At 46.4% G+C, this 27,957-nt stretch overlaps 1 protein-coding gene across 1 annotated transcript; it reads right to left on the minus strand.

The window, feature by feature from the left end:
• Window positions 1-27,957, minus strand: WDTC1 (WD and tetratricopeptide repeats 1). The gene is made up of 16 exons (XM_082494051.1): window positions 27,692-27,957; window positions 20,177-20,324; window positions 17,953-18,036; window positions 16,972-17,018; window positions 15,651-15,762; window positions 15,039-15,226; window positions 14,188-14,370; window positions 13,474-13,568; window positions 12,298-12,413; window positions 11,082-11,157; window positions 9,276-9,372; window positions 7,903-8,076; window positions 4,459-4,694; window positions 3,913-4,081; window positions 3,300-3,492; window positions 1-3,149 (listed from the first exon to the last, which is right to left on the minus strand). The coding sequence occupies exons 2-16, from the start codon at window positions 20,282-20,284 to the stop codon at window positions 2,952-2,954; spliced, it is 2,076 nt and encodes a 691-aa protein (XP_082350177.1). The 5' UTR covers window positions 20,285-20,324; window positions 27,692-27,957; the 3' UTR covers window positions 1-2,951.

The following is a 27,957-nucleotide window of genomic DNA, read 5'->3' on the forward strand; positions in this document are numbered from 1 at the left end:
TAGAACAAAGAATTGTTTAATTGCTTAACCCTTTCTCTTCCAGGGACCAGAGAAACAAGTTTTCTGCTCCTTCTAATGAGGGCAGTAAGGCTTGTGTGTTACCTCTACAACTGCAGGGGCAAAGTTTACGAGATGATCATCTTTTGTACTTGAAAAAGCGAGAAGCCATGGTCATCGCAACACTAAGAGAATCCTAGTCTCCTAACGGAGAGCCCATTGCTAGAATACAAAAATAGAGGAGGCATCCCTGCATATCCCAGGCTAGAAAGAGTTAACCAGAAAGAGCAGGAAGAAGCTTTCCCAAAGAGGTTGAAGTAAACAGCAGAGGTCAATAAAGCAACATCTTCTTCCCTACTTCCCCAGCATGTTTTTTTTCCTTCACCAATAAATACAAATTCCTCATTAACAAGCGACAAAGCAGGTAATCTGCCCACGACAAGGGGAAAAGGGGCTAGAGGCAGAAAGATTTTTCTCTCTCCCCATCTCTCCCATTATTATTTATCTTTTTTTTATCAAAGCAGCCATTAAAAAAAAAAGCAATCCACTGCAGAGGCAGGGAATCTTGTAGCTTTCACACTGCAACTGGCAGGTAAAAGAGCTGCACTGTCTCACAAGGGTAAAAACAACAAAAAATAGCTGCCACAGCAAAAGGTGAATGGGGAGGGAGAGGTCTGTTCTTTTCAGAGCTTTCCATCTCAGTCTCTCAGCTTAAAAAAATCAAAGTCTGCAGACATTGTCTACTGAAAGCCAAAAAAAAAGTTTGAGTGGGAGGAGAATGGGGGCGGGGGGAAGAGGATGCATCTAGTAGGAAAGCCTTAAGCAAAAAAAGAAAAGGCCAGACCATGTCAAAAAGCCACCCAAGTGAGAAGAATTTTCTGTTGCCTGTGGGTTTTGAAGAGCATTGAGTGCCAGAGTACACCTGGGGTGGGGGAGCTTGTACACAACCAAACAGGTAAACTGAGCAAGAGTCACACCTACTGCGCTGGTACTGCGTGAAAACACACTAATGTCCCCTCAGCAGCCAAATGACCACCCGTCCCAGGAGAGCTCTGCTTCAGCAGGAGAAGCTGGAGGGCGAGTCTGCCATCACAGCTCAGCAGAGCACAAGGGTAGCCCATCGTTTCTGGGTGGCAAGTGGCATGCTCCCACAAGACCAGGGCTCGCTAAGGCTGGGTTTCACCCACACATGAAAAAGCAGATGGACATCTTTGTCTGAGGGGCAGAGATCAGGTCCCAGTTACCTCTGCCGCGATTGCAAGGGGGGCGCGGGGGATCTCTCTATGCAGGGAACGGTGTCCTTGGAGAGATGCTGCAAGCTATGAGCCTCTGTGACCTCTCTCCCTCCTGCACAAGGCTCACTCATCTCGTAAAGACTGTTCTGGAAGGGAGAGGAAGCCAGTTACCTTGATCAGCCAGCACTGCGCAGTCTCTCTCATCAACGCCTGGCAGCCAGAAGCAGCCAGAGAAGGAAAGGGAGGCCTCTCATCTTTCCACAGCAGGAACAGGAAGACCAGGGATTGCACCACATGGAAGAACAGCCCTAATGCAGCATACACACATGCGCGCACACTCCCAGACACACATCTCACACCCCTGGGACCAAGGCTAGCATGTTCAGACCTTCAGCAGTAAGAGATACGAGACAGCGCAGAGCAGTTAAGATCTCCAGGGGCTCTTTGGTCTTAGTTGATAGTCCTAGAAAAAACAACCTCTTCGGATTCGGTTGTAGCACAGCTGCGTAAGATCTATTTGATATTTAGTGTTTGGCAACTGCAAGAGGGGAGAATGGGGCTGCATGTTACACGAGAGGGGGAGGAATGGAAGTACAGTGCTGCATTTCTAGGCATACTCCTGGCTGTGCAGCCAGAGTCGGTGTGTGGAGAACGGGAAGAGGAAGGAGGGTTCCTGAGAGGACCACTAATCCATCAGATGTTACACCAACAATGATGCGGAGAAGGCCCACCTTGGCCGAGACAAGAGCAGCTGGCTGCACAAAGACGCTGCTGTCTAAAAGCTCGAAACTTTAGTTGCAACATATACATGGTGGCAACGTTCTCAGCTCCAGCGCAGGTGACATGGAGAGGAGAAGGCGAATACAGCTACACACATTTTGGGCTACAGAGAGAGGAGGTCTGAAATAGTGCTGTTACCAGCCCCTTTCCTCAGTAGCTTTAGCTACATGAGTCCCAGGCCTCTGATCAAACCTGCTCCCATTGCTGTCACCTTTCTCCATGGGTTTATAGACCACAGAAGAAAGTATCAGAGCTGGGCAAGCACATCCTGCCCTGTTGAGCCGCACATACTCAGTGCCTTCACTGATTCATCAACTAAGACGTGCCCAGGGACAAGACAGGCAATATCCAGTCCATAATACAACACATCCACATCTGGTGACAACATGTTAGAGATGGAAGCCAGAAGAAAGATGTTATGGGACAAACCAGGTGTTTCATGGCCAACAACTCTAAACCAGGGGCCTCTAGACAGGCTGGTGGCACAAAAGCAGAGTCCAGTTTTCAAGACCAAAATCACTGCAGTAAATTCATTCCATAACCCCTGCCCTAGGTTTGTATTTTATTCAGGAATTTAACACCCCCTCTGCAAATGCATGAATGCAGTCAACATCCCCTGTACCAGATCATACGGCAGCTCTGGAAAAAAAAAAAATCACCAGCTTACACTGCTTACAGACAATTCAAAGACCCCTGGCTGGGACTAAATTCCACTAAAGGCAAACCCCAGACTGCACTGCCATGCTGCTCAGTAGCGTGATGGGAGAAGGAGGAGGTGGTGGCTATGGTTTAAAGAGACAGCCGCTCCTGCCCCTGCCAGCTTGTCCTACTCTGTGCATAGTGCGAAACAGTGCAGTCATTCATCAGAGAAAGTTCAGGACCAAGGAAACTAGGTTCCCTTTCAGCCAAACAATTAGAGGAAGAAGAGGCAGTTCTGTTTTAGCTGGGCCGGCACTGAACTTGCCCCTCTGAGCTGTCTTCATCATCTGAGCCTCCAGCCCCACCACTGGTCAGTCCTGTAATCCGGTACCCCATGTTCAGCAACATCACCTCCAGCGGGTCTGCATTCATTCGTCTCTGGTTAGCTTGGGAAGCACCTTCCATGTCTACTACCACACGGCCATTAAGGGTTTCACTCTGCAAGACAAGACGGGAGACAACTCAGCAAGGCAGCGCGAGGACCAAAGAAGGACTGTTACTGCTGCTGCAACTCTCAAGAGATCCCAGTAGGAAGGACTGGTGTGTGTCACACCTCATGACAAGACAGTCTTTTAGTGCAGCTCTTACCTCTGGCCTAGGGTTCCACAGTCGTACAACCGGGTCAATGCCACTGGTGGCCAGGAAGCAGTAACTGGGATGAGGCTGGAGACAATTCACAATCGACTCGTCTCCTTGCAGCACTCTAACAAGGTTGGTGGTTTCTTTCTCCCAGATGAAGAAGGAGCCGTCGTCTGACCCACTGACTATGTACTGTGCATTGCTAGGGTGAGAGGAGCAGAGACTGGAGATCACAGCTCAGAGCCAAAGCTAGTCTCTAGCAGACACGAGAATCTCAGTTGGCTTCTATACTCAGCAGGCTGCCACCCCTCGCGCTTATGGATCCAGATAAAGCTTTCTGTGTTGGTTCCCTCCATCCCCAGGATTCATGTTTTCAATCCCAAATGGCTTTTCTGAAATGCTAGCCCAACTGGGTCCTCTGTGGATCTGCTACTGAACCAGCTATTCATGCAGCCACACAAGGAGGAGGGTTTGTCATCTTTTTCAACCCCGCAAACCATTGTCAGCGTCATTTTATGAACAGTCACATGGGGCTACGCGTGAGGCTTTATCCGATGGAAGAGAGCATTCTGCTGTTGCTCACACTCCTGTCCTGCATCCCTATTACGCTCTGCCAACATACCTGCCAAAGAAATTGGCCTCTTTGATGTCTGTAGTAGTGTTACAGTGGCCACAATATCGGAATTTGTAGTCGTAGCTGCGCTCCCTCAGCACCATCTCATCCTCTGAGATGGAATCCTTGCGGCCTGTGGCTCGCAGCCGGATGGGGCCACCTCCTTTCTTGTCTTCAGCTGGAAGGACAACAGATTTCCCTCATCACAATTTGGTGAGGACAGTGTTCGAAGCAAACAGCGCTCTAGGAGACCCCAACAGCTTTAGAGAAGAGTTAAGGTCAATTGCAGCAGGGAGCAGGGCTTAGAGCACAAGCTTCCTTCCAGATTATCTCGTGGGTACATCAGACTCCTTTTATCATACTCTCACTCAAGAGGAAACCAGAACCAGGCGCAAGGAAAGAACAGGCTCAGGCCAGTTTTTGTGCACAGTAACAATCAATCTCTCTCAGTAGCTGGAGCTTTACTTCAGAGGGGCAGTTTAAGGAGAAAAATCCTCGTCCGATCATTAGATTTTAGTATAACCTTGAAGAACCACACTGAACACTGGCACTCACCGTTATCACTCTTGGAGAAGAGGGCTGCGTTGATGTCTCTGTCTAGTGCATCACAGGCACTGCTATGTGCTTGTTCTGGGAACTTCCCTTTAAAGTCATCCAGACACTCCAGTGCTTCTGCCACGTACTTGAGTTCAAAGAGACAGCGGGCAAGACGGAAATGGGCCTTCAGGTGGCATGGATTCAGGGATATGGCCTTCAAGCAGTCTCTTAAAGCATCATAATGGTCCCCGTCCCTGAAGAAGAGGGAGGGTTGGATTACATAGCCCGAGCAGAAACAGCGTACATTTTCCACTACTGTTTCCCAGCCCTCGTTTCCCTCCAAAGCTTGCTGTTTCCAGCTCTCTCTGTGCAAGCAGACACTCCACAAGCTCACGTACTAATAGCATTTGCTGTTTCCCAGGGGCACCATCTGACCAAGCCCAGCTTCTCGAATGCACCTCCACGCGTATACAGGCAGCCCTGTAACATGACCACGCAGGGAAGCCCAGCAAGTCTTGACCTGCCATTTTAAATCCGACAGAGCACAGCTCCCTGATAGAACACATTTAGGGAAGTCCTTTGAAGATGGAGGATGCACAAGCCCTCTGGCCAAGCAGACACAAGGCCTCTCCTGCAAGGCGAGCAGGGCCTCGGCAGAGCACGGCAGCTCACGCGTGCCCCTTTGTGGACGCACAGCGTGGCAGCATGTTTCCCTGCCCACAGCCACAGCCACTTGTAGCCCTCAAGAAGGAGCTACAGAACCACCACACTCCATAGCCCTGATGGACACATAATGGTCTTTTCCCACCTTTACAGGAAAAAACTTGAAGTTTAGAAACGAGCGTTATAGCAGAGTGGTATCATAATGGATATTTATATCCTATTTACAGTTACTGGAGACTACACTTGATTTCCCTAAGCTCCATGGCTGTGGGAATAAGAATGCATCTGCTGGTGCTCTGGAAGCGGGAGAGACTTGACAAGCCTTGCATGCTGGTATTCAGTTCAGACTGACAGAAGCTGAGAATTAGCCAGGGCTGACACGCCTGGTGTACCAGCATTGAGCCCAAACTCTTCAGAGGCACCACAATCTGTCTTAAGAGAGTGCCAAGTCTCCATATGATGGCTAATAATAACAACAACAATGTTTCACACCTGTAACCTATGTGCACTGCACTTACTAAAGTCTGAAACAGTCCCAAGGGGAAGGGGGTGAATTGCCCTGTACCTCCCATAAGACGAAAGTTTTAGATCCCGTGGAGTCTTTGTCAGGGAAGAGGTGCTCCTGTGTCTCTACTCATTAACGGGAGCTCCAAATCTTTGGGTTACATGCTAAGCAGTGCTTACGCAGTGCTGCAAGCATGTTCTGCAAACCATGCATCCTACTGCTCCCTCCCATCTAGGTGGATGTCGGCCACATATGACAGCTTGCTAGCACAGTACAGAAAGTGGAACGCCTTGTCCATAAGAACTGCAGCAGAGCAGAAGAAACATGGTTCTTGAGGGCTGTCTTTGCAGTGGTGTATCTGTGTTAATCCCAGAGGCCGGATGCACAGCATCAGGCCACTTCTATTCAAAGAGGGAATGCAAGTTACCTGTCATGATGACAGACGGGTGTCTCACATTTTCAGAGCTGATTGGGCTATTGGCTGCTTTGCCACCCTCAGAAATCCTTCACCCTCAACTACCAGTGTCAGACAGCCCAACAGACTGGTGTGAAAAGGTACATGTTGAGATGTAAAGCAGGCACCGACTTCTCCCATTGTTACAGGTTTGACTCAGCTTGTGCAAAAATGCTCTAACTAGAAATCAGCTAAGTACTGTCAACATAGACTGCTAAAAGCAATCTGGAGAGTGATGCAGTTGGCTCTTATGAGCAAATTTTAAAAGGACAGCCTTAGAAGTGCTGCAGAGTATGAGTAGCATCTTAAGGGAGATGAGCAAGGGGAGGTTAGGAAATTACAGACCTTCCTTTTTTCTCAATCTCTCTGTTATTCCGAGAACGAGGCCGAAGCAAGACCTGCAGTATTCTGCAGGGTGGCCCAGAGCTGTTCCTGCTCTGAACATGGACACCTTAGAGACACACAGTGGTGCAGTGTGGGTCACTGTCCAACTGCTTCACCCTCCTTCTCAGTGACATCCCAGCCACCTTCTGCCATACACCAGTAGCTGTTCTGAGCAGAAAAGTGCCCTGTCTTTTCTGCACCTGAGAAGGTACCGGTTTACTACTATTTAAATTCTAATCATTGCATGCCACAGAAACCCATCACGCATATATTGTCACATCTTCCTGCTACCGAAAACTGTAGCAAAGCACTAGCTGACACACAGAAAGGTTGAGATCTGCCAACATCCTTCGGGAAAAACAATTCCTATAAGAAAAATGTCATTCATGAGATCAGCACTCAGCTTCTGTCTTCCATGCCTTAATCCCAAACTATTGTTCTTCTCCCTCTGAACACTGAGGTCTTTTTGAGGCAGCTCCCAAATCTCCGCTATTGCAAAACAGCCAGTAGGCCAGTTACCAAGAGTCACAACAACTGCTGGCTGCTCTTTATCTTGGCAAGAAGATGGGAGAATTCATACTGTGGATTTCAGCAGGGAGAGAAGGATATCCTCACAAAGCAAATGTAGATGAAGGACCACAGCTATTTTAAATATGTTAATGGCAAGTCATGCTACTCAGTCTTACTCTGCTCAAGGGGACAGATACTAAAATAACTCAGCTGTATCTTGCAGATGCAGCTCTGGCTAGTGGTCAGAGAAGACACTGCCTACTGCACAAGCTAACAGCACATTTTGCAACAATCAAGACAGAACCTCCCTCAGACTCGGAGGCACCAGCTGCCACCTCCCCAGATCCCTCAGAGAGGTTTGTTTCCAGTCAAGGGGAGTGTGGGTTAGCTGGGGTAGCACGGGAACCACCAGGTCACATCTGACTCTCTGCAGTACTAGCTACTTGGATAAAGCAGCGACCAAAGCAACTCCAGGCAATCCTACAAACAATCTTGTATCATGAGATAGGAAGTTATAAAGCATAGTAACCATTACCTCATCTGTTGACGGCAGATTTAGAGCCATACTCTAACGCATATCAGAACTATCCAAAGAAACACAAACACTCTTGGAAACACTCATAATGCTGTTACTCAGAAGTGGATTCTTGGTTTCTTTTTAAACAGGAAAGGAACAGAACATTACTCAGCATGCCAGTAGGCAAAATGATGAGCTACTATCAGCTGTGCTTGCCTATGCAGTATCTGTGGCTGTAATTTCTCCAACACATGCTGCTGTGCATCCCCATGTTCTGTGCCAGAGGTGATCCACTTTACAGCTTGATCCAATAACCCTAACCCTGCTTCACGTGTAGGGAGCCCAGGTGCTTCGCAAGTGGACAAGGACAACAGGGTACTCGGAAGTCAGGCGTGATGCTAAACTCTCTGATATTCTCTGCTTCCTTACCACTTGCGCTTCATGTAGGCAGCAGCTCTGTTTCCATACAGCATGGCATTGTTGGGGGCTTTCTGGACTGCTTTGCTGTATAGCTGGATGGCTTGAGTCCACAGCTGGCAAGCAAAGGCCTCGTTGGCTTGCTGCTTGATTCTCTCCAGATATGGAGGTAACTCCACTTGGGGACTGAAGGGAAAGAAGAAAGAAGCACAAGTAGGTCTCACATGCTAATGTTCTGTTAACTCCAGTTAAATGACTGCAGTGTTTTGCTCCAGCTTAGCAAGTCCCAGCAAGCATTAGCTAATCCCAAAAGTTTCAGGAAAAGGCAAAAGAGATCATGTACCTGAATAACCTGAATTTAGGAGGAAGGTTTCTTTTTGACCATCATTTGATTGTTTCCATTTTTTATATACAGACATCCACTCAAAATTGAACAGTGTGTATTTCAAGCATCTAATGCCTCCAACTTCACCAATACATCTTTGCTTTGACTGCATAAACAACATTTCCAATCCTCTTTTAGCAATGTATAACAGAATGCAAATTCAGAAGGAAACCAAGCATCCGAGTTCACAGAGCTGCACAAGGCCAATGGCTCAGCAACCCAAAATTCCAGCAACATCTCTGCTGCTGTGGTGGAGGGGCCATCTAGAGGAAACAAGCTGAAAACATTCAACGAAGTGACTGGTGGAACCTAGACTACCCATATATGGTATTAAGCAACTGTGTCTTGACTTTTAACCACATCTCATCAGCTGGAAGAAAAACAGTCAGCAAGATGTGCTTGAAGTCTGCTTCTGCTTCCTAAATTTTGCTCTTAAAGCAAGCAAGTAAGCAAACAAGCAGCAGGAACTATGGAAGTGGGCTCTCCATCCCTTCCTAGCTGCATGCAGACTACAGGAGTAATGACTCCAGTGTCACTGTCATAAAGCAATTTTGGTCACTTCAGTTCAGTTTGCAGCAGGCAAGCACCCCAAAAAATGACAAGAGGAAGCAAGACTCTCTTGACATGACAGCCTCTCCCATTTACCAAGACACAGTTCCTGCAGGCCAGGAAGTAACAACCACTCAGGACAACTAAGAACACCTTGCTTCCAGCCCTGAAAAGTCATTTCTTAGTTTTGTCTGCAGTAATTCATCATCAGAGGGGGAAAATCCTCATAGATAATGTTCTCCCAGGATGCTCTTGCCTGATCCGACTCTTGTTCATAGCCCTCGCACCAGAAGCAAATACAGCTCCTAGGACAGAGGCCACTCGACAATCAAGTCAAAACACCAAATGGATTTGCCCTTCATACCTTGTTTAGCAGCACCTAACCCTGGCAAGAGGAAGAGGACATGAACAAAGCTGTAGGGCTTCCATGCAGGTAAATCTGTCCCCTTACCTCACATGTGCTCTTCCTTCAGACAAGCGGAAGCCATTGCTGTGGAGATGGATGCCATTCGACACTCCATTGGTAGAGGTTTTTCCGTTCTGCACTTCTGAAAGTAAGGAAAAAACAAATACAGGCATGCTAAGTATCAATGTAGATTACACAAACTAATATCTGAAGCTTCAGGGTTTTATTTTACAGCAGAGCCAAGCCAAGGCCACAGCCCCATTCAGAGCAGAAATAAAACTTCCATGATTCCACCCCTGCCTCCAGCTACCTGGATTTGACTTGCCTTACTACAAAACCTCTGCAGTATCCTTCGCAATACCAACTCTAGAACAGAAAACTAGATACACATAGAATGACGGAGAGGGCGGCCTGAACTGCCTTCAGGCTGAGCCTGTGCCATAATCAGAGTATCTGACTGATCACCAGAAGCCTGACATTTAAAACTGCAGAAGCATTTAGTAGCGTTAGTAACTTCGTATTTTAGATACACTCAGATAAAGAATAAATATCTCAGATAAAGAGCTAAGTTGTTGAACATTTAATAGAACAATGATGATTAGGGGAACCACTAGAGGAATCCAGTAAAGGAATTCCAGATGCTTTTTTCCTTTCTTTCTTTTCTTACCCTACTGCTCAAGGAGCGGTTACAAGCTGAAGTAACCCTCTGAAGGTCATGCAGGCACATCATCTGCCATTTCTGTAGAAAATATTCAGCTTCAAGCTTTACAAACCACCTTTATGTTGCACCTGGGAGTGTTTCTGCGGCCACTTCACAGGTTAGGAAACCAGGGGACACTGTCCAACCAGTCTACTGAGCTGCTCAGAGATTTCAGTGTGCAGAGACATGCACGCACATGAAGTTCAGCCTTTGTACTGATACCGCCTTTTCACAGCCTTTGCCTGAACTTTCTGTGCCCAACAGGGTGGAGCGTTTGCTGCAACCACACCACTGTGAGCCTGTTCAAATGCTGTCCTGCCATTTAAAGCGTGACCTCACCAGTTACCACAGTACAGATCACCCACATGCATTCAAGACAGAAGAGAAAGGCAGGCAGGGCATAGATTTGCTACCAGGATGTGCATGTTAGATTAAGGCCTAAGGCGCGCTGAGTACACAGTTCAAACTCTGCCAGAGCGCTCCGAGAACAGGGAACGGGCTGAGCAGGGAACACTCCCTGATAAGAGTCAGCCTCTGCCCGGGGAATAACGTTGCATACTGCCTGCAGTATCTGTGTACGAACAGGCCCTGTAAGAAACAAGGCCAGGAATAAAAAGGCTTTTGGATTTGCTTACTCGTCAAACAAACGACTTTTTGATTCAACTATCTCACCACCAGGAGGGATATTAGTGCCAGGCCAGATTCTTAGACTAGGGAAGAGATTGTTCTGTCTCCTCCCTAATGGGTATATAAGGGGATAACAGATGTATTCTATGTTTTACTAATAAGTTTAAAAAAATAAAAACAATATACCGCTTCCATCTGTCCAAAAAGTTTTCCCCCTTAGTCGAAGGCAGGATACCAGGACCTCAATCACTTTACAAAGTCTACTTTACCCTTTGTTCACAGCTTTAAACGTTCTCCTTAGCTCACACAGGCGTACACCTCAACAGCTCGCTTCTCCCCTCAAGACACGTTTTGTTACTCTGTACAAGAGTTTTAGAACTTAGGGTATGAAAACAGCCCAGCAACAGCCACCCTACTTCATTTTCCTAGTGCCTGCCCAGATTGGGCTGCACCCTGAAAGAGAGTTGTGTAGCACATTATTTCACTCTGCCTTCCACTCACTTTCATGACAGCATCATACTTACCCCCTGAAGTATGGCACTTCTTTGGGAGAAGAAAAGTGTATGGTCGCTGTTTGTATGTTAGATCAAACAAATAGACCTAAGGAACGAAGAAAGAGAACAAGACAAAAAAGTCAGCAAAACACAGATGCTCAAGTCACAGAAATAAAACAGGACTAGACGGGTATACGGTGCCACATTTGTGGTTTGCTATTTCCAATTTTCTAACTAGGAATCTTGTTTACAGACACGTACACACAGGATGACAGCAGTACCAGTGGCATGTTCCATTCCAGCACTGGGGTCAGAAAGAACAATGCTGAGAAATAGGAGCCTTGTCTTACTCAAGAGGTAAGGAAGCCCTCTCCACACCTACAGAACTTAAAAGATGACCCGACCACAAACTAACCTGTTCAGAAAGCTATTTAAAGAAGATGTTTTAACTACTTAATTAACACAGTGATCGTAAAGAAATCAAACATCTATTGGCAGAAAAGAGGCAGTACGCGATATCAAGGCAAAAGTCTCTCTAAGCTGAAGCCAGGATTTCCTGAGAAACTTCGAAAGCAGCCCTGTGAAGCCCTACATTAAAACTGTACCGGTATAGGAATTGACAGCTCAGATCAGACCTACAATTCATCTAACTCAGCATCTTCTCTTAAAGAGAATGAATGCAAGTGTGAGAAAGATCTGTGGAGGACGACCACAGAGTAACCTGCCCACAAGCAAAGTTCCTGCTTAATCCATGCTGATTAATGCTGTCAGGAGGATTTTCTCATTTCACTGATAGGCTTTACAAAAGATCCATGAATATCACCCAGCCCTTAAAATTAAAGCAATCAATGTTCCAGGTGAAGGCCTTTGCTTCTGTAAGTTCCTTATTCACTAGATTCTATTACAGAAGCAGTGTGATGTTTCAAGAATGAGTTATGAAATCCTTCCTAGGTCAGCAAAGGTCAGTTCCAGAACTCTGTTTTTTTCCCCCCCTCTTCCAGAGAGCGAAATGTGAATTCAAAAACCAGAACAGAATGTGGTTCAAGTTTGATCAGTGGTAGCATAACAAAAAAATCCCTAATACCAAGCATTTGGTCTGAATGAATCAGAAAGCAGTTTAAAAATCAGTCATATTACCCACAGAGAAGTTGCTATACTTGTTTTCAAGAATGCACAACAACATATAGTGACCCAACAAACACAACCGAATGTGAAGCTTTCTGCCAAGCTTTAGCTGTCTTCTTACCTGCTCCCCTCCCATGTTGACTAAGAGCTCAGTGCCATCAGGACTGAAGGTGACGTATGTGGCCACCAGAACTCTCAGCCGGTTGTTGTAGTCTGGAAGCTTCACTGGAAGGTGCCCTGTGGAGAGAAGAGGTCCGTAACTATTAGCATAACTAGTAACCGTTGTCTTTGTCCTACCCCAGCTGCTCCCTTTTACAAGAGGTTGTTAGGAGAGCAATGTCATGAAGCGCAGGCACCTAAGTGATTTTCCGTTTCCTGCTGCTGTTTATTGAATCCTTCCATCAGCCACCAAAGCACGCAGATGTGCATAGCTGCCTTTTCACAACTTCTAGGTATCAATTCTGCAAGGCCATCTCCGTATGAAGAGAAGACTGGATTATAACTAGCTTGCTGACAATGAAGTCTGCAGAACCCAGCAAATCTCAGTTTTAGGGATTCACTACGGATTTGGCTTCTGTAATTTGTGGCCATCTGCAAACAAATACCTCCATCTTCAACCCTCTAATCAGGTTTCCCTAATAAAGCCCTTAGCACAACCAAACCAAGGCTCCTAAATATTCAGCTCACACACAGGTTCTTTTGCTTCAGACAGCAGATGCGTTGCATGACCAATTCAGGGGACCCAAGAAATCCTCTAGTGGGACTCATCAGAAGCAAGACTGTCAAAACTGGTCTGCTGAACAAGCTGGTCTAAGATATGTTAAAAAACCCAAACATTCGCGGGAAAAAAAGATAGTAAATAACGAGCCCTGGAGAAGAACGTCATCTAGATTGCCCAGATACTGCATTGCCGGTTCTTCATCTGCAGGATGAGGACAAGCCACTTCTCTTCTGTGCCAAAAAGATTTTGAACAGCAGCCTTACTGGGACCAGTTCCAGGAGAAAGCCAATAGCACCCAGATCATCCAATCCTTGGCTTTCCAATAAAAGTGACAAGAAGACATTTACGCTAGACAAGAAGTAGTAAGGCCAGCACACCAACACACACCACTGCCATACCAGGGAAAGCGGGCAGGTAACATAAGCAAGAATTCACAGCAATAATAATAATCTGCAATTCCACAGAACATCCCTGTATCAGAGAAGACGACTTCCAAACTGTGTGATGGGTAGAACTCTGCTTCTTTATGCATTAACGTAAAGTCCTATCGGTCACCCCAAGCACAGGTTCCAATACCTGCCACGTAGTACTGTGCCGCACCGTCCGGGAGGGGTTTCTGCCGGTCACAGAATGTGTGTACTCCAGCTGAAGGACTCTGCTTCATGCTTTTTCTAGCCAGAAAGAAGAACAGTCTTATAATCACAGCATTCAACTGCTGGAAGCCTGATCTATGCTGACACTCCTTGTTCACACAAGGGCAAGGCCTCATGCCTATACAGCTGTGCAGTCATAAGCCTGCCTCGCACTGAGAAAAAAGAATCATAGAATGGTTTAGGCTGGAAGGGACCTTAAAGACCATCTAAGTTCCAAAGCCTGCCCTGGGCAGGGACACCTCCCACCAGCCCAGGTTGCTCCAAGCCCCGTCCAACCTGGCCTTGAACACTTCCAGGGATGGGGCAGCCACAGCTTCTCTGGGCAACCTGCACCAGGGGCTCACCACCCTCACAGCCAAGAATTTCTTCCTAATATCTCATCTAAATCTCCCCACTTCCAGTTTGAAGCCATTCACCCTTGTCCTGTCACTACATGCCCCTGTAAAACATCCCACTCCAGCTTTCTTGTAGGTGCCCTTCAGATACTGGAAAGATTCTGTGGGTGATAGAAAAGACTGGGTAAAACTGCACGGTGAGACCAGCGAGTGCCACACCATTGCAACTCCTCCTTCCCACCAGAGCCTTGAACAAATTTCTTTGACGCTGATGTCTGCTCAGAAGGCCCAGTTGCCATTACCTGTGGTTGTGGATCATGCGTATGTCGTACAGCCGCACAAAGGGTCCACTTGCCCCTACTGCTAAGTAGTTGTTATCTTGGGGGTTGACCGTCAGGCATTTGGCCTCCACCAGCTGCCCGCAGTACTCTGTCAGGTCTATCAGGACTTCGGAACGCTTGCTGTTCTCCCGCAGATCGTACTGTCTGCAAAGGGAAGAGAGAGTCAGGCAGTCACTAGAAACAGAAGCAGCAATGAGAGAGGTTAGCTTTCCATGGTGACCAAACTGAAGACCACTCAAAACAGCACATTCATACTGCTCAGTAGCAACCTACACTTAATTATCTGGCTTGTGCATGAAGAGATGACACTAACAACATCAACAGTCATTTGTGCCACAGATTACTGGAAGCAGCTCAGTAGAATATACACTAGGCCTCAATATGAGGATAACCATTAAAACCAGCTCTATAATGTGCACAGATTTATTCAAGTTCCAAATTAAACTCCAAGTCATGATCTCACAAACAGTAGCTCGTATTAAGAGGGGAACAGTTCTCGTAGTAACATCACTCATTTAAGAGTCTCAGTGACTCTGGAGGGAAACGTTGCTCGGTGTTGTATCTCTCTTCCACTTGACACAGCTGTTCCCTTCTTGGCCTCCCTCTTCAGTGGGGGGAAAACAGAGGAGCTAAGGAGAGTGTTTATCAGAGGAGTCTACATTTCAAGATGAATCCTTCTAGTTTCAGGAAAGGAAGAGATTAGCTTAAGCTCTTTAGTATAGAGACAGTCTCTCTTCAGATCTGTGCATAGTACATACTGCAACGGATCCTAATCCAATTAATTTTGGGGCAGAACAACTAGAGTTCTGTACCTGATTAGTCCGTCTTCTGCTGCGCTCCAGAAGGTGTTAGGCCACATGGGAGCTGTGGCAATCCGCTTAACTCTGTTGGTGTGATCTCCAAACATGTGGATGGTCTCCTTGACAGTCAAGTCATGGACATGCACCTTGGAATCTGCAGCTCCTGTGATGAGGATCCGATCACCTGAATGCGGCAAGAACTGCGGGAGACAGATTTGACAGGCAAACTTGAGAAGTGCTGAGGCTGCTCACATAGGCATCGCTGAGCTGTCCTGGCAGGTCACAGAGCAGTTTGCTTTAGGAACACAGGACGACCCACATTATTACCTACACCACACACATGCCAGTGCGCACACTCAAGAGTCACCCACTATAGTAGCACAGAAAATGGTCTCTTCATCACACATCCTGATGTGTTACAACCATTCCCTCTGACTTTACAGAGAGAACGAGATAAGCCTGGGAACAGGTATTAGATTTAATGCAATTATTTCTCAACATTAGAAATATTAAATTATTTCAGGAGAGAAATTGCTTGCAGGAAAACGTTTCCCACCAAGGATCTATTCTCTTGCTGCTTTGGCTGCTGTTTTTGTCAGCCCTTTATTACTTCCAATCACATACCTTGACAGAAAAGATGTTCGCAGTATGTCCTGTGTGCATAGAAAGTAGTTTCTTGTGGTGCAGAGGATCCCAGACAATGGTATGCTGGTCATCAGAGCCAGAGGCCAACAAGCTAAAAGAAACAGAAGAGAAGTATGCATCATGTATTCTTCTGTTCGAAGCTGTGACCAATTTCTTAGAGTGGTTTGACCACAGACAGCCATTAAGTTAATTCAGCTCTAAAAAGCCTACTTCCTCTCTCCTTCCTCAGCTATGTGTTCTTGTTGCTCCCCATGCGCCAATCCATTCAGCCAGCTCAGGGAGCTAAACCAGCCAAAAATCAACTCCATAGAAAATAAAGCGAGTGTTTTTCATCGGTTTAACTCATTGAACCAGTTCACCACAGATTCAAATGGCACAAGGGAAAACAATAGGAGGACTTGGTCAAGAACAAAATGCAGGGCCTCCATTTTCCTTTTTAGCCTGGCTGCATTAACTGCTCCACATCATGCCCGATCCCAAGCCAAGGCATTCATTCCTGGACTTTGGATGTGCCCAAGCAGTCCCAAGCCAGGCCTCATTTAGTGATTCACAGGCTGCTTTTAAAGCGTAGGGTGTGGCAGCGGTATTGCAAGGCGGTGTTTGCCTTGTACATCTATCTTCATTTGAAGCAAAAGAATTTGACATCTGCAACCATCAGCTGTTTTAAACTTATTTCCTTGTAGCCAGATCTCTTTCAAGTACACGAAATTTTTCACTGGCAAATAATTCTGAAGAGTATCAGGCAGCAGACTTTGGATCTTGTAAAAAGCATGTCAAGAAATACACGCTCCTCCTTCCATCCAGTAATTTCTCATGTAGATACTCTTTATTCCACTTGGTTAACAGAAACACTCTTATGTTTAGTTTCCCTCTAAAATTGCAGAGAGGGGTAAATGCTCTACCTTCCTGCCTTATATATTTGGCCCCCCCAGCAGAAGCTTTTAACAGCACGGTGAGGGGGTGGGGAAATGTCACTACCAGCTGGGCAAATCCTAAAGATCCATTATAATCCATAATACCACTTAAGAGAAGAGAAGCAGCCTTCAGTCTCGACTTCTTAGTCTGACCATTTCCCTTCTGAACTCTACTAAAGGGGCATTTCTAATAATATCCAGATATATTTAACAAAATAAAGCTTCTTTTGAAGTGTGAGCTCTACTACAGTTCAAAACTTTGAGCCTGAGCTCCACTTTACCAGGACTGGGAAGCAGTTGCTTATCATAAGATGACCTACATCCTACTCCTGGGAGAACCTGGGGTTATCAGTTTGTTGATCCCCCAAATCAAGCCACATACTTACTCTCCTTTTTCATTCCATTCTAGACAGTTGACACACCCAGAGTGACCCTGAGAAGGAAAGAAAAAAAAAGGGAAAACAGTTATTACACAAATTTCAGACTTATCGAACAGAGCTGTTCTAAGACAAGGACACAGTGAGCTCCCCACACATAACAACTTGTTCCAATACAAGCAGGTTTTTTTTTTTTATTCCAACCCTGCAAAAAAACACCCACGTGGCAGATAAGCACCTCCAGAAAAGAGAGACATGTGCAGTTGGGGTAGAAAAGGCAAAATGAAACAAATAAAGAAAAATGTAGTGTTGAATAAAATGGCAGTTTAGTCTCAGAGGCTACAGACGAAATCCTGCTGTACACACGGAAAGGTGACTTTGCTTCAAAAGCCCTTGGCTAGGCTGACAAATTACATGTACAGGTTCTCCGGGAACGCAGGGAAAATGCACTTTTGATAACTCTTTTAGAAGCACCTTGCTGCTGGGTGACTATATCATCCATCTTCATCCAAATTAACTAACAACCGTACCAGGAAAGACTAGGGCAGCACTACGTAGCATTTGATAGGGGAGATGCGATTGAAAAAGCGGGACAAAAGAATCCTTTCCTCCCCCAAACCAAGACAATCTTAAGATCTTTTTAAGCTGTGTCAGACTGCAGTAAAACAACCTATTTTTTAGGCAACATGTTACACTCTTCAGCATTAGAGCTGAATTTGAACAGTTGACAGTCGCCTTCTTCAGGCACCACTGTTCGGATTAGCTGATGCACACTCGTTAAAGGCTCTCTTGTAGGTGCATTAGGTAACGCAGAAAGCTCACACAAGATCTCACTGAGCTATTCCTGGCTCTAATGCACTTTAGGGGACTAAGTAATCAGTATCTATGCCATACAAGAGAGAGAATTCCATACACTCCCGCACGCTGCCTTTTCTGCAGGAAGTTGTACCACAAGCAGCTCAGTTTGCTCTTTAAACACCGCTCACTTACCTGCAATTCTGCTTCTAGGCCCAGGCGTCGGATGAATGGATCGGTGACATGATAGTGTCGTTCAAAGCCCAGCGCACCCCTCTCCTGCACAAAGCAAACAAGTGCCACACTGACTACAGCAAACAAAACACTCCTTTTTTCCCCTTTAAGAGAAGATTCAAGAACTTTAAAAATCAAGCAGGGAGCCTGCCAGGTATTGGGGTGTCCATAGCATCAGGTACCTGTCCTCTAGTAGGGAGACACCATTTGCATCATCTCCAGGTAGGCAGTTTGTAATCCTTGCCCCTGAATTGGTTTTAAATGATGTTTATCTGCTTGCCAGGCTCCAGCTGGGTAGCCAAGACAAGGTTTGAGAGGCCCACACTAAGACAGAATAAGTTACCTACTTTGGGCCAGAAACGGAAGATACAGAAGAGCTTGGGAATGCCTGTCATTATCCTTTGGCAAGGATTTCAGAAGCAGGACAGCAGTACTAGACCACAGATGCTTGGGAGAAGTCTGCCATTACACAGAATCTGTCCCGAAGCACCACCACCATGGGGCAAAACATTTGGGAATGTAACCGGACAGCATCCTTTAGAGATGGCTTATTTCATCAGAAATTGAGTAGGAGCATGGAGCTGCAGTACCACAGCACAGCCTGTTCTACAGGGAAGAGAACAGCTGCCACAGAACTGCGTCAGTACAAATGAAGGTGAAGAAAAGCAGGACAGTTGTTTCCCCTGTGATCTCACAGGATTCACAGATGCGTTAGCAGATGGCTTCGATGAAAGAAGGCCAACTGCAGAGGCAGGCATGAAGAAAAGGGAATGCAAGTCATATTTTGGATGGAACATCTCATGTCCAAGGAGATTCCTTCCTAGGACCTGATCCAGCCTTGGTCCTGTCCCATGCCATGCTATAGTCAGCCGAAGACAACTTAAGCCTTCATTATCATCATTTATAGATGAGAACCCTGATGTCAAAAATTACACTGGTGGTACTAGGAACATGTTAGTAGCCACAAAGCAGACACAAAGAACTAGTACTACATTACAACTCTGCAGACCAAAGTTAAGTAACGAACTCCACACAGCAAAAGCTATTCGAAAATAAAATGGAGACACATATAAGCAGATTGGAGAAAAAACAAAAACAAAACAAAACAAAACAAAAAAACACAAAAAAACAGGCTTTTTGTAGGAACTTCCATTATAAACTTCAAACCCCCTGACATATTTTTATGGACAGCAAGGTGCTGCAGTTATAATTGCCTTGCTACTGCAACCTCAGTGGCTTTGTGAGGTCTGTGCAGTAGGATATTGCTTTTCCTACAAGGAACTGTCAGACTTAGCAACCTTCCCAAGGTCACACATGAAAGTCTAACAGAGCAGACAGTGTGAAAAAGTCCCAGGCTAACGCTTTAACCACAGAACCATCCCTTCCTTGTTAGAGCAGCAAAATAAATCTTTGCACATGGATTAAATTATAAGATTATAATACAAAGTTTGGTACCAAACGGCAAAGTGAAGTGAGCGTTCAAGCTCCTAGTTCCTTATTCTGGCCACTACCAGACCACTTTCATGAATGCTGATTATCAGCAAAGCTGCAAATGATTTTTAAGGCCTCTGAGTCCAAGTAATAATTGCCTATTGTGTCTGCTGTAGCTAGTCCTTTCACGTTAAGAGATATTTCACAAACGCAGCCATCAGATGCCTGATCCGACCACCGCAGAAGTTTTTCCCTACACAAAGGAAGCAACACACCACTCTTTAAAGAAAAAGAGACAGAAAGAGACTGAGACAGAGATCATTAGCTTCACTACAGTCAAAAAATACCTTTGATGGCAAGATCATACGAAGAGAACACACAAAGCAGCAGACAGAAAACTCATGAGGGAAGCTAGCTAAGGGTCCTTTATGGTGCCCAAACACAAGTAGTCAGATTTCTCTCTTCAACATTATACTCAAAAGGAACAGACCGGCTGATGTCAAACTAGCACGGTGCGCTCCTGCTAGTGAGAACTGTATTCCTGTTATGCCATACTTCATCCCAGCTCTTCATTAAGGACAGCGACAGGTCCTATGTGTTTGTTCTCTTAAGCTTCCTGTACAGCTTATCAATACGTAAGTAGCAGAGATCTTTTCAGAAGTAAAGGCAACAACATGAGTATTTCCCAATCCAGCATAAACACTGATTTTCCATCTCTCCACCCAACACAAGCGAACACTGGGCTAACACATACCTTGATCTGTCTGTGGATGATGTCTCTGGTAATGTTTGCTTTTGCCATCTTCTTGCAATGGGGCAGACGAAAAGAAGCTATCGGAAGAGCTGCTGTGCATCCAAGCATGCCAACAGAGCAAAGATCCACACTAAGGACATTTAATTACCTGCAGGACAGAACAGGGAGGGAACAAAGGCAGGCATACAAACGTATTAGGTCATTCATATACAATCTTAAGCCTTTTTTTTTTTCCCTAAAACCTTCAGTGGCTAAGAACTGGAAAGTTTTGTATAAAGGCTCCTTGAAGAAACTCAAGGATGGGAAGGAACAATGTAAGACTGAAGAACACCTGACTTAAGAGGCCATCCCCGGTTTGCAGAGAAATTCAGAATGAGCAAGACTCCAAGACTACATCAGCCTAGAAAAAAAAACATGTTTCTATGCCAGCAGAGACCCTGCAAGTCCAGGGTAGCATCCTGTTTCACAGCTTGCCTCTCACCATTACATGTCCACTCATGTCCAATTTCACTTTCCTCAAACTTTACAACCATCAAGACCTATGATATGGTGAATAAACAAGGCATCGATATTCTTGGCCACCTCTTCTCTCTCATTTACTACATTTGATTCTCAGCCAAAAAAGCAGCATCAAAAAGAGCATTTCCTTAGAAATCACAACAGCCAACCATCAGGTGACACTGCCATCTGAACACCAAATTACATTAGCAATAGAAAAAAGGCGATCATTTAAAGTCGTATTTCCAGGAGAAACTAGAGTTTTTCACACTCTTAACGGCATTCCATATTTAATGCACTAACCTAAATAATTTAAACCCCATAAAATTAGCTACATCTACCAGAAAACATTCAAATTGCAGAGTGATTGTCACAACCTTGCTCCAGACAGGCTGCCTAGCAAAGGACCAGTCAGTCTCTGAGAAATGATGTAATTCACTTCATTTACCGCAGGTCCTGCACTGCCCCATTTTGATATTTCTACAGTTCTCTTAAAATAAAATAAAAAAAAAAATTAAGCACCAATTTTGTCCTATGTAACCCAGCAGTTTTAAATCGTCTTTAAAAGCATTCAGAAGCAGAACAAGCCAAAATTTTCAGACGAGTCCTCTTTTGAATGAGGAAATGCTGATTCATTGAAACGAGAACATTTCACAGAAACGCAGCAACAAATAACTCCGCTGAGGGCAGGCAGAAGTTTTGACAAACCCTGCCTGATTCTCTCCCGGTTCGTCTGTCAGGTTGCTGCAAAGCGAGGGTTTCCACCACCAGCGACTTCTGGGCCGTGCAGCAGCTTCCACCACACCGCAAAACCGTGAGGCTCCTGCACCCCAGGATCCCCCAAACCCCGAGGCTTCAGCTTCCATTTGCTTTCAAAAAACTGTTAGCGTCTCCATGGGTAAGAAGTACCAAGAATTCGTGTTTCCTCACAGAAAGCAGAGTGCGTCCAAAGTGGAATTTCGGATTGCTTTCCTCTCGCAGCTGGCTCCTCTACGCATTTCCGCAGTGAACACAGAAACATCACGAGGCCCACAGATAGCTAGAAAAGCCCTACAAACAGACTGAAGATTGCATTTTCTCACAGCGGAAAAGTAGGATTTTTAGGGTAGCTATAGGATCTCTCCAATACAACACAGAGAGAAAAGGCACAGCTGTTTGTAGGTCTCTGAAAATGAACGTCCCTTACTGCAGACAGCAGAAGACAAGCGGCCCTCACAGTTGTATTCCAGTCCTATTTTGTACTTAAGATGAGAAAAAATTTGATAAAATTCTCATAGCGAGAGCACAGGCCTCGAACACAAGGTGGGTCGGGACGATGGGAGGACTTTGCACGGCAAGCCTGCTCCCACACCGTGCCCAGTGAGGGCTAATGAGGCCATAGTTTCCCCAGGACCGATCCAAAGCCCAGATGTACACATAGTAGCCCAAACTCACCACTATTTTCTGCAGCAGACGTATCCAGTAAGCCAATGTCCTCTGCCACACGTCTCAAGTTCACCATGGCAGAAGCTCAGCTGGCACCCCCAGACGTTGGGGTAATCAGCTGAGATTTTTTGGACCCCATCACCTGTGCATAAATTGGGGCTCCCCTAGAATCCACTGGCCAGCCTGAAACTGAGCTAGTGTGTATGTATTTGTCCATCATGTCCATTTAATCTCCATTCCTATTACTCCAGAGGCAGCACGAGGAAAGCTAGCATGCATGCCCTGGAAGACACATCATGTTTTAAGCATCTTTAACCTCACTCACTCTCATGTTAAGTAATAGTTGCTTCACTGCCAGGCTTAACAGCAAGAGGCAACACTGTGACTGCATTTGATCATCAATATTTCACACTAATTCTTGTAGTAGGATGATTAAGCTATCAGATTTTGATACCTAACCTCTGGCTTTCCACATGAGCTTAGCATAGGTATTGTTTTGCCTGTTTATGGAGACAGCGTCTATAAGCGGACAACAACAACTGCCCTTACGAGCAGCTCACAAGCATGGGAAGGAGAAGGAGCAGGCACCTGCAGCAAAGCGCCTCGGCACAAGGGCAGGTGGGTCCTGCTGACTGTGCAGCTCAGAGGTAAACACGCGAAACCAGGACAGACCCATCACTACTTGTGCCCAAGGCCAGCCCTGCATAAACGTGCCAGCTGGGCTAAGTAAGCTACACTGCTGAAGACGCTGCCACAAGGAGGTGGTTTCCAGACATGCTTTTCGGCGAAGCTCTGCAAGCGAGACAAGAGGACTGCTCGCTCAAAAAGCAGCTTCAAGTTTGGATAGACTGAACATGCAGGGGTGAATGGTATCTGCGATCTCTCTCCTCCAGTTTCTCCAGACACTCTTTCCAGCTAACAAGCCTCCGCCTGCCCTTCTCCAAGGTTGGATCCCCATAGACTGGCCTCCTTAAACAAACCCTCCAGGATACACAAGTCTTTTCTCCATCCATAGCTGCAACAGGGCAGAGAGACCTTCCATCGCTCTGCAACGCCTCAGCAGCTCACCCCTCAGGCGAAGGACTCCGGTACTCACTGTACAAAACCCAAGATCTTCTCACCCTTAAGATTATATCCCAAGGCTCCCTTCCTTCCCCGCATAGCCCTATTAAACACACCAGCCACCCAACCTCACACAGCACTTTTCTGCAGCAACCTGTGACCAGTGACTGATGACAGTTAAACACTTTTTCCAGAGAAGTGAATAATCCATTAACCCAAAGCACATCATAAAGAGACACGAGAGACAATATTCCAACAGATCTCAGCGCCTCAGTCTCGTCTGCTGCTTTCCACTCCTCTTAGTGCTTCCCTACAACATTCCCAGACTCTGTCCACAGTTGCCCCTCTCCAAGGGGCATCCAGCTAACCCCTCCTCTTCCCTGCCAGGCAGGGACTGCTTGTCTTCCTCTTTAAGAGCAGTTTAGTTTTCTTTTGATCTTAGGACCCCAAAGAGGCCTAATACCATGCCAGAGCCAAGCAGGCAGTCACCTCCCAACTGACAAATACCCCACTGCTCTTTTAAGACCCCTGGAGGTATTTTTGTCAGATTTTCTACCTCTAGTTATAGCTAATTTAAAATTTCTTTTTATTCAACTCCTATCTAGCAAGAAACGGCACCAAATGACCTGAAGGACAGACATAGAGAAATGCATGTCCATGGAAAGACAGATCTCCCATACTCTACAGACATAAATAATCCATACCAAGAAACCAGTTTACTGCTAAATAACTTAGTGCTAACCCACTAATACACTACAAATCCACTCTTTGACTGTATGAACAGGATGCTTAGAGGGAATGAACATCCAGCCCCCCCCAAACCTACCACTCCTTAAGAGAGACTCAAATTCTCTTGCTCTCCAACTAAGTGTCCTCTGCCACAGCATTTTACCCCTTCTGGAACTCTGAAACACACGCTGGCTGGGGGAGCGCAGCAATACACAGGACCTTGCTATCTCTGCGAGTGTTTTTAGGATTACAGATGTGTTGTGGAGCTTCCCAGCTCTCTGGACAGGTCATTGTCAGCTGTGGTATCTCAGAAGTGCTCTCATCAAAGCATCATTCAGCAGGTCTCAACAGGAGATCAACCCATCTTACCTTTATTTCTTAAAAGACACAGGTCAAGAAAATAATCCATTAAATCGGCCCTTTGGTTGATAAAGCAGAATAAGCCACAGTTTAAAACAAAACATCTGATGCACAACTGACTTTAAACGTACTAATACAAGCATCCAAGGCTATGCTAGCAAATTGTTCAGTGTCTAGTATACCATACTAAACATACCATACCATATACTATATAGATGCTGATGCATGCTTTTTAGTATTTGATCATTAAAAAAAAAAGGACAGGCACAGTCAAACAGGAATGTATGAGCCTAAGGTGTCTCTCTCACCTAGACAGGGCTTGGTTTGGCAACTGAATATTGTAAAATGCTTAAAAGCCTCCCAGAATACGCGTCTGTGCTTGGCCAAGACGACTCAAAGAGCCTTTCTTGCCTTCACGATGCTATTTTTTGTTGCTCAACAGGTATTCCACAGCTGCAAAGGATTCGGCAACCTTAAATTATCATGGAATCACAGACAAAGCATTAAGAAGTCCCAAATTCTCATTCCAGGTCAGACTTTGTCCATTAGCCACAACTGGTCGCAATCCCAGACTTACATTCACCATGAATATGATAGTTACCTAATTCTCGAGTTAATACGTGTAGAGTTCCTACTATGAAACAAGCATTAAGTGCTTTTAATGCTGAAGACTATACTGACCACACCATTATACCTGTAGATCAAGAGTTTCCAATTACATCAGAAACTGACCCTGGCATAAAGCATAAAATCCCCCAAGATTTGGAGGTCTCCTGGAACACATAATATAAGTAATCAGAGAAGAATAAACTGCGCCTCGGGTTTCTTAGACATGTAAAGGCTTTCAATCACGAAGCCCCTTCAAAGAGCCTGGCCATTTGTTACCACTAAAGGCATGTAAATTGGTATAGGATGTTCCTCTTTCCTCAAAACCTCTGGTTTTTCCTTTCAGCAAAACCCTATTCTGTTCACTTTTAGATACATTGTTTCCTAAACCACTCATGCAGTTCTCTGCCTTGTAATTAAACCTGCACAACCAACTCATGATGAAATAAGACGACTAAGTCCCAGAGACAAGGAACAATTTAGGATAAATCTGCACTATTACTACCAGTGATGACCCCTGAAGCAGCTTCACTTTGGCTACACGTAAGAGATCATCATAACCTTTTCTGGCCATTTATTAGATGACACTGGAGCACATGCCTCCATCAACTTTCAGGAGCATCTCCGCACTCAATTCCAAGCAAGGACAACCTTTCTTCATCCCCTGCTGTTCCAAAGCTGCCTGGAATATCCCAGACAGGACCAAAAACCTGAGATCCGGTTAAAGCTGTCACCTCATCCACAGTAAGATCCTCTTCTCAAACTACACCCTGAAGCATAAAGAGGACCATTCCACCCGCAGTTAGCTGCAGTTCACTCGTGGACTCTCCTGCAATGCAAAGCTCCAGAGGCAGAAAAAGAACTTTCGCAACATTTGGCCTTTAAATCTGCAGTCAAAAATTAACAAGCCACAGATTTCTGCAGGCTGTGGGCTCAAAATCTGCTAGGTTGTATTTACACTGACAGTAACTTAAAAGCCTCTTAAGCTCTTAGAAAAGTATGCTTTCAAAGGGTGCTTCAGGATATGGGGAGGAAGGGGAGTAACAAAATTCTCTGGCTTTCCCCAGCTGGCTCTTCTAATTTTCCTAAAAGACTTGCTCGAAGTTGGGGAAAAAAATCCTCGACATTGATAACACAAACTATTCAGTCGCTTTAATACTGAATGGTCCCAACGCAGCTAGGATTTGGGGGGTTTGCTCCTTTGCTTGAATGTGTTTTCCCCTCGTAGAACCATCTACGCGCACCCCACCACCTCAACTACACACACAGCAACACATTGACGCAGAGAAGCACCCTGCAGATGTGGGCTTCAAAGTTCAAACCTGGGGACCAGTGCCCTTCAGAAAAGCTCCATCAACATGAAGAAACTCCACAAAGCAGCAGGACTCGTTCTTAAATTAGCAATCTTAAATAAGCAATCCAATTCCTAACTGTTTGGATGTTCCCAAGTTTCTCAGTCTCTAAACTCAAGGTCATTGAAAAAAAAGCAGCACTCTGCACACTACAAGCTTTGCAGATATGCGACTCATCCTGAAGGAAGATTCCTATGACCCTTCCCTTAAGCATCTATAAATTACTTCACCCATCCAAATACCACCTGGGACCCAAGTCAGCAGGCTTCTTTAGCCTCACAACTTATTTTCTCTATCCTCTTTACCTTGACTTTCCAAGAGGTCATATTTCCAATATATACATATAGATAGGTAGATTTTTGTTTTTTTTAAACAAGAGAAACAAGAGGCAATGACCTGGTTAACAACAGACACCTCATAAAAAGAATGTTTTTCTACAGCTGAGTTGCCAGGAGCAGGAGTTGCTCCCCAGGACAGATGGCTCAGAACACAGAGCCATTCAACAACAGAGGAAGGAGCTGCTTACAACAGAGGCGGACAGGAGAAGAGGTAGGCTCTGAGAACAGACAGACCCAGCACAAGAGTGTCAGGGAAACTTTGATATGCCCAGAGATGCTGGCCCACATGGCGATTATAGCTCAGGCAGCAGCCCTCTAAGCTGCCATCCTACCTCTACCCTTCATTCTCCAGCTGACACGGCCATCCACAGGAAGAAAGGGAAGATGCAACACCTCAGCCCAGCACAAGTAACAGCTCGATGCCAAGACTCACATGGGCCAGCAGCTCCAGGAAGGAGTTTAGCCAGCAAACTCTGGCAGAAGGGGAAAGGCTCACGTCTCCAAGGAAAGGGGCGGCAGGACACCCACCGGGGCAGGGGAAAGTTTCACACGAAGGCTTTAGCAAGGGAAAGGTGAGCAGGGGAGAGGCAGCCCTTCGGAAAAGGGAGAAGAAAGTGAGGACAAGGCAGTGCCAGCTGTGGGAGGGGGAAAAGAGAAGTCAAAAGGCGGGGGCTCAACTTGGCAGGGGGGGCAGGTACCAGCCAGGGGATGCAGGTATCGACAGGGCTGGGGGCGGGGGGAAAGAAGTGCTTGGTAAGAGAGGGAGGGCAAGCAGAAGGGATGGGGAAACAGCAATGAGGGATCTGGGGGAGTGGGGGGGGGAGAAGGTTGGATAAAGGAGGGCTTCCTAAGAGGGATAGGGTCAGGTTCCTAGAAGAGCAGGGGGGGCGACCCTGGCAGGGAGATGGTGGGGGGGAGAACACCTGACAGGGCCTGGGCTGAGGGTAACTGACAGGAGAAGGGGGGAAAGCAGAGGGTGTGGGGAGAAAAACTGACAAAAAAGGGAGGTAAGCGGCGGGGAGGGGAGGGGGTAGGTGACAGGGAAGGGGTACGGGGGGATAGCCGACAGGCAGGAGGGGCTGTGGGGGGGATAGCTGACAGGGAGGAGGGGCTGCGGGGGCGGCGGGGCCCGGAGGGCCCGTTACCTGTCAGGCCTCCCGGGTGCGGACGCAGCGGGCGCTGGAAGTTGCGAGGCTCCATCCATGCGAGGCGGGGGGAGGAGGGAAGAACGGAACCGAGCGGAGGGGAGGGGGGGTAACCAGAGAGACGCCGCAGGCGGCGGGCGCCGTCCCCGGGGCGCGGGCAGGGCCCTCAGGCGCGGCCCGGCCTAGGCCCCGGCCGTGCCCCCCCGCCCCCTCCCCTGTTTACCCCCTCCAGCTGTCCGGGGCTCAGCAGCACCCCCCGCCGCCGC

Source organism: Vanellus vanellus (assembly GCF_965231255.1).
Source record: "Vanellus vanellus genome assembly, chromosome: 22".
Lineage (NCBI taxonomy): Eukaryota > Metazoa > Chordata > Aves > Charadriiformes > Charadriidae > Vanellus > Vanellus vanellus.